Here is a 10000-nt window from a genome sequence, read left to right on the forward strand (position 1 = left end):
AGTAAGTGTGTGTTAACATGTGCAGACGTGTTCCCTGAGGATGAGTAACTTATTTACACTCAGCAAAGACACAGAATTTGACTGAGGGTGTGAACACTTTTGCATACTTCTGTAAATAAAGGATTTGTGTGTGTGTGCGTGTGTGTGTGTGTGTGTGTGTGTGTGTGTGTGTGTGTATGTGTGTAGGACCCAGTGAAGGAGGGTGAAGCGAAGATTAAAGCAGATTACGCTCAGCTGCTGGAGGACATGCAGAACGCCTTCCGCACTCTGGAGGACTAGACCATGACCACTTGACCTTTGACCTTCCTCGTGCTGTGCAGTGGATATTCCAGTGCTCCCCTGTGTGTGTGTGTGTGTGTGTGTGTGTGTGTGTGTGTGTGTGCATATGCCATCTCTGGTTTACTGATTTTATATTACTGAAATACTTGAAAGCCATAGCAAGAGCTCCAGTTAGTGTATAGGAATATATATATATATATATATATATATATATATATATATATATATATGTAGATGGATAGATAGATAGAGATATATATATGTCACTGTTGTCGGAACAAAACCTCATATCTCCAGAATGCTAACTTAACAAGAGAAGGAAAAAACATACAAAAACATACGTTTATATGCACTTAATAATCCGATAACTGCAGAAAATTGTTGGATAAAAATAATTGGAGTATAGGATTATAAATGTATCTGATATAAAAATGATGATTATATGAGAAATTACATGTATTGATCACATTCAGGATGTTTTCCACTCACTGCAGCTCTACTGTTCACGTACTCTGGGACACAGAAGGGAAACGTTCAGTCAGAGCTGAACTGTGTTTCTCAGATAAGCTTAAAAACCTGTCATCTCTACTTCACTTTCCCACAAGTCTTTGCTGCATGTGTGAGGAGCACAGGCGGAGCACAGTGTTTACACCCCGCCCCCTTTTTGTTCTGTGACCAATAGGAACGTGAGTGTAAAGTGAAAAGTGGCCGTCACAAAGGGACAAACAAGGCGTCCCGTATTTATTACAGTCTGTAGCCTCACTGAGTGACGTCTGTCTGTTTCTCTGAATGTATCTCTCATATTCAGCTGTGTGTGTGTGTGTGTGTGTGTGTGTGTGTGTGTGTGTGTGTGTGTGTGTGTGTACACTGCGTTTGGTGGGTTATTGTTCTCTTCTATGCTGGTACATGTACTGTAAGTGATGTTCTTTTAAGTTCCAAAGAATTAAAAAGTTATTGTAAAGTTTTCAGTGTGTTTTCTGTCTTAAAGGGGCACTCCAGCCAAAATAAAAAAAATTACCCATCACCTTATCTGTTGTAAGCATGCCTACTCGCCTCATAGACCAGTGATGTATTGAGATATCTCCATTTGAGGACTTGACAGACCCTATCTGATAATGAAATATCAAAGACCACCCTTCAGTTATTCATTTTCCGCAGTCAAAACGGCCATAAAGTGTATTAGTTATATAAGAAGTTATTCATTTTTCAGCTTCAGGAAAAACAGAAAAAATATATTTAACAGAAAGTGACAAAGAAGCCTCACCAGCTAACTCTAATCTCAGCTGTGTGAGTCAGTGAGTCACTCTTCCCCTTTATTCCAGCTTCCATTCTGTTCAGGAGACTCACTTTCAGCTCCTCAAAGAATCTGCAGACTCACCTCCAAAGTTCAGTCTTAGAAGCTGGTTGATGATTTTCTGAAGTAATCAAACACATTCAGTGGTGTTGAGGTCTGGACTCTGGGGTGGTCAGTCCATTGTTCAGCTTCTTTGTTTGATGTGTCCGTCTCCTTTTCTCAGTGAGGTTCTTCTTGATCAGCTACACATCCTTTCAGACCCACAGTGCTGAGTCGTCTTCTCACAGTGGAAGGATGGACAGAAACACCTGTGGATGTTTTCAGATCTGATCAGCTTGATTTTCTCCTCTCTCTCAGAGATGAAAGCTTTAAGTGCTGTTTATCTGATGGGGGCAGTTTTGGGGTCTAACAGGTCTTCCAGGTGGTTGTTAGGGGTTCCACTTTCTCTGTAGCTTTTAATCAGTTTTTGAACTCCATGTATTTCACTCTGACTTTGTGCTTCTTTATGCAGGTGGGTTATCTTACATTTAATCTCACAAATATCTCCTGATAAACGAGGAATTAATGGCTGTTATGACTGGAAATTAAATAAATAAATGGGGTCTCTGACTTTTCAACAGTACTGTATATATCAACCTTTTCAAAAATGAAGGAGTTTTAGGGTTCCTATTTCCCCTGTTTTATCAAAAACAGGACTGCAAACAGCAGAGGGCGCCCATGAACGAGTCCTCAGTGAATGGGAGTAAATGGAGCTAAACGGCTAAAAACAAAAAATTAAAATAGTTTCTAATCACTGAACCAGAACGTTCCTTTAATTTTAGACAGTAGAAGAATGGATTTCACTAAAAAAGCAAAGAAAACAGTGCTGATTGGTTGGTGAGCGGAGCAGCTGGGTCATACAGAAATGTCCATTTTTGTGTCCCTAGCATTTACAGATATATTACACTTAAAAAAACATGTTAGGGTTACAATTTATTTATAGTTTAAAATAAAACAATGTTATTTTCACAATTACACCTTCTTGAGCCTCAATTTAGCAATATTGTTTTTTAAATCAATCATATAGAATTCCAAGCACCACAGAAGAGCTCGTCAAAAAAGCACATGGTGAGTCCACTGTGTCTTTCAGTTATAATGATAACTATTCTACTAACCTTATTCTGAGGTCACTGTGAAAAAATAGAACACAAATGGATTAAATTACATATTTTAGTGGATTTTCCATGATTGACAACATGTGGTTTGATGCTCTGTAGCAGTTATTTTGTAAAATGCATTGTTCATTAAAAATGTCTCTGGTGTTCCTTTATTATGTGGAACACCAATGAGAATCAGTAACACCAGTGACTCCTAAGGAGAGACAGAAAGTGAACGTTTCTGTAGAATGACCCAGCTCATTGGCTGTTCACGCTCACTGACGTCATGAACGTACATGAGGCGCCGTTTTAAACTCCTATAATTCGAGTTTAAAAGCTCTTAAAAATATAACAGTAGTGTTAAAATGTTTTATGCTGTTCAGGAAATGAATGAATTCTATTACATTAAAAATGTTTCAGCATTTATGAACTATGATTTTGCTAAAATGCTCCATCTTAACCCATTCATTTTGGACTCGCTCGGGAGCGCCCTCTAGCGTTTGAGAAACCCGGAAGACATTACAGAGTGGAAATTCTCCTCTCTACAAGTTTTCTGGCTAAAACCAAAGAACCAAACTTGAGACACCAAACACGTCTCAGCTGATCGGCTACATTTGGTCTAAGGAGGGGAAACTGGGGGGATTTATATTTTTCTGTCACTTTAATGTTCTCCAAACAGGAGATTTCATATTCACTTCTCACCTCCGATAATCACCAGCTGTCTGGGGGTCTCTGGAGACCCCCTGGTTTGCCTCGGCTTGTACATCATCTCACACTGCCTGCTTATTAGCCTCCATGACCAAAAGCATCCTGGGACATTTGAGTCACCAGAGAGCCAATCAGCAGCTTTGTGTACACTAAATATGTCCATAATCAACCTTACACTCTTAAAGTGACGGTTCTTTAGCAAAGAAAATGATTCTATATAGAACCATGAACACTCAAAGAACCCTTTGCATGATTAAAGTGTTCTCTCCATGTTTAAAGGGTTCCCTGCATGGTAAAATGGTTCTTCAGATTGATAAAGAATATGTTGTATATGATTCTATATAGAACATTTTTGAAAGTGGTTCTATATAGCACCAGAAAAGGGTTCTGCTACTGTTACAATGTCAAGTCTGTAACTATAGAAGAACACTTTTTGGTGCTATACAGCACCCTTTTCAAAAAGGTTTTATCTAGAACCATCTACAGCAATCTGCAATGATGCAAGAACCATTTAATCATGCAAAGGGTTCTTTGAGTGTTCATGGTTCTATATAATATCATTTTCTTTTTTCCACTATTTTCCATCATCAACATTCCATATAAACTCAGAAGACTCCTGTAGGTTCACTGGTGGTTTTGGATAGTAAATAAAATGTCTATATTTGAGTCTTTAAAATGAAGCATTTCACACCAAAACACTGAATGTTTATATCTTGAAGACTGAATTATGCACACATTATTCAAAGTTGGTGGAGTTGCCTTTCAAATTTGAGAATCAGCAGAAAACCGCAGCATCTTTAAATGTCTCAGTATGTGGCAGCAGGATGTGATATTACATCCCTCTTCTAAAATTAGAGCGTCCAAAAAAGTTGCGCTGATTAAAATGACAGAACGCAGCTGAGCAGAGAACTGTTCAACTCACACAGACTCACTCTGAACATAGAGTCGACTCATACTGAACAGAGTCGACTCATACTGAACAGAGTCGACTCATACTGAACACAGAGTCGACTCATACTGAACAGTCAGCTCACACTGAACAAAGAGTCGACTCACTCTGAACACAGTCAACTCACTCTGAACACAGTCAACTCACTCTGAACATAGAGTCGACTCATACTGAACAGTGTCAGCTCACACTAAACACAGAGTGGACTCAGACTAAACACTCTGATCTCTGACTGATTTGATGTGTCATGAAATTTTATCATGATTCAATTAGATTCTTCTGTAAGAAAGAAATTTGAAATATACACAGAATAACCAAAACTAACTGAAGTACCTGTTCACACAGTAGTGGAATTTAGACAATAATCGATTGATTGATTGATTGATTCTTTTATTGCCACATGACGGGGCATCAAGAAGTAACTCGACAGAGTACAATAAACAATAAACAACATGTAGTATAGAAGAACCACAGAAAACTACACGATACATTTATCAATGCATTCCTACAACCACAGAAAGTCCTGCAGATTACAGATAGTAGAGAGAGAGAGAGAGAGAGAGAGAGAGAGACAGACTGGATCAATAGCAGCGGCTTTAGTGCAGTAGAAACTCTGTAAATGAGTTTAGAGTAAGTAAATGTGTCTAGACTAAAAGCCTGAAGAATGGATTTGATATTTAAATGGTCGCTGACACAGCGTGAATTTATGGCCTACAGGAGGAGCCTGCTGTAATCCGGGGCGGGGGCGGGGGTTAAGTGGATGTCGGTTAAGTGAATTTGACACAGCAGTGGAACACCGGCAATGACAAGAACACACCAAGCTTGACATCTGCAGTACCTTTATTTTCATGAAGCACCAAAAAAAAACACTTTTTAAAACCTGTTTTTTTACCTGTTTGACCCTTCAAACCATCTGTAGCCCCAACCATATGTAACACTACACACTCTTAAAAAAGATGCTTCTTCAAGGGTCCTTTACTAAAGAAAATGGTTCTATGTAGAACACTCAAAGAACCCTTTGTGTGACTAAAGGGTTCTTTGCATTATAAAATCGTTCTTCAGGTTGATGGAAAATGTGCTGTAGATGGTTTTATATGTAACTTGTTTGAAAAGGGTTCTACATAGCACCAGAAAAGGATTCCTCTATTGTTACGACATCAAGCTTGTAACAAAAGAAGATCCCTTTTGGGTGCTATATAGAACCCTTTTCAAAAGGTTCTATATAAAACCATCTATAGCACATTCATGCAGATTTTCCATCTTTCTGAAGAACTCTTTCATGATGCAAACAACCCTTTAATCATGTAGAAGTTCTGTATAGAACCAATGTTCTGTACTAGGGCGGCATGGAGAATGGCCGGTTTCCTCCCACAGTCCGAAAACATGCAGTTAAGCTAATTGGACATGCTAAATTGCCCCTAGGTGTGAGTGTGTGTGAATGTGTATGTCTGTCTGTCTGTCTGCCCTGCGATGGATTGGCGACCTGTCCAGGGTGTATCCTGCCTTCCGCCCAATGACAGCTGGGATAGGCTCCAGCACCCCACCGCGACCCAGAAGGATAAGCGGTTTAGATGATGGATGGATGGATGGATGGATGTTCTGTACTAAAGAACCCTTGAGGAACCATCTCTTTTAAGAGTGTAGGAAATGAGTGCATGTGTACTAGTTGGATGACAGACAATATGTATACACAAAATAAGTATCAAAAACAGTAGACAATGCACATAAATACAGAATAAAATGTGCAATATATATCGCTGCCGTCGGAAGAAAACCTCATATCTCCATTTTTGTCATTTTTCAGTTTTTGACATAATTTGAAATTGCCTGATGCTCTTTACATTGTGTGTAGGATTTCAGGATTAATGGACCAAAAGAAACGACCCAGAAAGATTTGGAAAAAAGTCTGGTTCCATTGACTTACATTAAAAGTAAAGTATGTTTTTTCCTTCTCCTGTAAAGTTACTATTTTGAGGATACAAGTTTTTCTTCCGACAGCAGCGATGTTCATACGCGCTAACTGAAGACAGTCAGCAGTTCAGAATAACATTAAAGTGCAGTGTGTGTACAGTATGAGTAGTGTTTGTATGCATGATCTGACCTGAATGCTGTGAGTGTGACCAGTTTAATAGCTTGCGGGTAGAAACTGTTCTTTAACCTGGTGGTTCTGGCTCGAATCACCGTGTTCCAGAACAGTTTCTACCCACAAGGGGTTAAACTGGTCACTGATGTGGCCATATCAGTATCAGTACATCAGCAGACTGCACTGCCCAGCGCTCAAACAAGAGAGAAACTAACTAAAGCAACAGCAGCTCCAGTTCCCTCCAAACAAGATGTACAAGTGCAAGAGGCGACAGTCGCAGAGCAGCTGGAACATGCAGCCGCTGTTGCTCTCACTCAACATTGGAGAGAATGAATTTATTGCATCTGTGAGTCAAGAGTCTTTCTTTAAGGTCAAATTAGAGCAAAAAAGTTATGATGCGATTGATCAGCGCTAAAACAAAAAAAGAATATGATAGCTGCAGTTAATTATTTGAAGTCTTTCACATCGAAGCAGGTGCTCCTGCAGATCCCACTGCCTTAGCTTTCTTTAGCCTTTCTCTTTTTTTAGGATTAGGCCACTAAGTTAAAATTCTGAGCTTAGGTAATAAAATATTTAAGTTCACGTTTTAAAATCTGTGACAGTAACCATAGGCATACTCCTGCTGGTGTGGGTTCATGAGTGGGCTTTTTCTTGTGGTGAAAAAATAGCACCCTCTGGGGTCTGAGCTCATTCTCTCGATAAACTCTCCTTTAAAGGCTCTTCATATATCATGATCCTCATATATTTCATATCATAGTGCTCCGTTATCTTCATCACTACTTTCCAAAACCACTGCAGCAACTGCAGCAGCTGTAAACTCTCTGCACACCATTTCACACGAATCTGTGGACTGAATGAAGAATGAAGGGTTTCCGGTGTGATGGTCAGTCCTTAGTGATTTCCTGAGTGTCCATTGGTCAGTTTCACACAGAATGTAGACGGACACACCAATCCACCAGTTCCACATGGTGAGAGGCAGATGACGTGTATCTCAGCCCCTCTTCATAGGCTCATAACTCTGGATGTGAGTCACATATGATCTCGTGATAAGAAAAAAACAGGTATAGAAACATCTGATTCAATGCGCGGGTGAGTTCGTGGATTCAGAGGGTTAAAACACAGTTAAAACGACTTCCACCAGGACTTTTTAAAAATTTATTATGCACTTTTAAGGTAGCAGAGATTTTAGGTAGCAGTGTATTTACGGTGGCACTGGATTTAAGGTTGCAGATTTGAGGAAGCAGGAAATTTAAGGTGGTAGTGGATTTAAGGTGGACGTGGATTGGAGGTAGCTGATTTAAGATAGCAGTGAAGTTAATGTAGCAGGAAATTTAAGGTGGCAACACCATAGCAAGTGTGCAGGTTTTTGTCGTAGTTGTTACTTCATTGTGATTTTTAAGTTTAATAGCCGAATAAAGGCTTGTAGTCTAAGGGGTTAAAGCACATTCACTCTAAAAACACTCTCTCTGCCTCGAGGCTCTGTCTGGCTCTCTTCCCTCACCTATCAAATCCATAAACGGCAGACAGGCATCGTCCACTTCCCTGCATTATCTCAGCCGCGCTGGGCGGATGCATTAAGTGAGCAGGGTTATGATCATCTCTGCTGCTCGAGAGAGTGTTTAAAGCGGCTTCACCGCTCTGCTGTGACCTCTGTGCTGCCTTACTTCCTGAGTGAGCGTGTTACAGCGATAGTTTAGCCAAAAATCACCCCCCCCCTGCCCAAATGTACAAACCCAGCTCCAAAAAAATGGGACAGTATGTGTAATGCTAATAAAAGCAATAAGCAGTGATCAGTAAATTCAGTTTGACCTGTATTGAACTGAAAACAGTACAAAAACACAATATTTGATGTTTCACCTAATGTTCGTCATTGTTTTTAAATATACACTCATTCAGGTCATTACTCCTGCTTGATTTGTGTTTTATTTGATTTTCAATAGAATTAACCACAACGCTAAGATGGTGACGGTTACAGTAAGACTCCGTAGCACATATCTCATGTTACTGTGAAAGTTGCAGTCAGGCTAATGTTAGCTTGTTTCTGATGCTAAGACTACCGCAGGGGTGCCGATACTTTTCAGTGGATGGGTCATCATGATCTACCCTCAAAAGAAAAGCCTGGCCTCATCCTTTTAAAAAGCTTTGAGAGTTCAGTGCCTTTATTAATATTCAGCATTAGTCAAATCAAGTCAAGAGGCTTTTATTGTCATCCCATCTATGTACACAGTGCAAAAAATTACAGGGCAAATGGCTAAAAAATCAGACTAACCTTATTCTGATGATTTGCAATGAATGGTGTCAGCAGGTTTATATAGTAGTGGACCACTTTTTTCTTCCTGAGTTCACTTCTAGCTGGGAATTCGTCATCCTAGTTTCTGTGTATAGTTCGTAAATGCCTCTCGACGCTCCCCTTCTTTGGAAGTGCGATGGCTACTTGGCAAATCAAGCAGATGCATTTGGAGTCTGACACTGTGCAATTAGTCCTCCTCCCACTCTGCATAGAAGAGGTAAGTTTCTTTGTGTTCAGCCTCACACTCATCGTCTGAAAGAGTCAGTGTAGGTTACAAGTTAGCTACACAAACTGCTACTTATGAATGGAAATTTTCTAGATATGCTAGAGAGGCACATTCACAGCAGTGCTTTAGGCGGGCATAGCTACGGTAACTAGCGGTACATTAAAGAGACAGTGGCTACATTTGACATCAGTCAGTCACAATGACCCATTTGCTGCCAGAAGCGGTAAGAAAGTGTTGAAATTTGATAGCCTGTTTGAATGAGGCGCAATCTACCAACAAGCACTGTGTGATCGACTCTTCATTCCTATTTTTCTGCCGGATTTTTGCCATATAACCCATCCGTTTTCGAGATATCAACACCGTTCCAGTTCCAGATTGTCTGGTCTGATTGTGTGGTTCAGACTTGTATACAGCTTTTTGGTCAGATGCACAGTTTTATGGAATTTTGTGGATTTTTTTCCTATACAAACGAATGGAATGCAAAAGTTTTGGCACCTTTCTTGTGTCCCGATGATATAAATACACTAACACACACTAAACACACCACACACACTCCACAAACACACTCAACACACCACACATAACATACCAAACCCAGAGATTTTAGGTAGCACTGTATTTAAGGTGGCACTCGATTTAAGGTAGCAGATTTGAGGAAGCAGGGGATTTAAGGTGGTGGTGGATTTAAGCTGGAAGTGGATTTAAGGTAGCAGATTTGAGGTAGCAGGAAATTTAAGGTGGCAACACCATAGCAACCACCTGGGATACCATAGCAACAACCTAGCAGGAATTGGGAACCGTTTAAGCTGCGCAACTATTCTGTGTTCAAAAAGTTTGACTGGTCAATCGTGATCGACGGATTGGGCACCGCTGGGCTACTAGTCAGCATTGTTTTATTTAGAAGTTGCTGAAAAAAACTTTGCAAAGTGCCCAGACCGTCAAAAAATGATGACGAATCAATGTTAGATCACACTGTTGATTCAGCAAAGTTAATGTCAACACTTGGACGTTAGCTGACACCTATAAAAGTGTGAA

The 10000-nt window shown here is 40.0% G+C and overlaps 1 protein-coding gene across 1 annotated transcript in view; it reads left to right on the plus strand.

The window, feature by feature from the left end:
- Window positions 1-487, plus strand: part of atp6v1aa (ATPase H+ transporting V1 subunit Aa) — a 17325-nt gene extending 16838 nt beyond the window's left edge. Inside the window, exon 15 of the mRNA XM_036580791.1 lies at window positions 187-487. Within this exon, the coding sequence (XP_036436684.1) occupies window positions 187-279 (93 nt within the window). The 3' untranslated portion in view covers window positions 280-487. The remainder of the gene's footprint in view (window positions 1-186) is intronic.
- Window positions 488-10000: the final 9513 nt, after the last annotated feature.

Source organism: Colossoma macropomum, unplaced genomic scaffold (genome assembly GCF_904425465.1).
Source record: "Colossoma macropomum unplaced genomic scaffold, Colossoma_macropomum, whole genome shotgun sequence".
Lineage (NCBI taxonomy): Eukaryota > Metazoa > Chordata > Actinopteri > Characiformes > Serrasalmidae > Colossoma > Colossoma macropomum.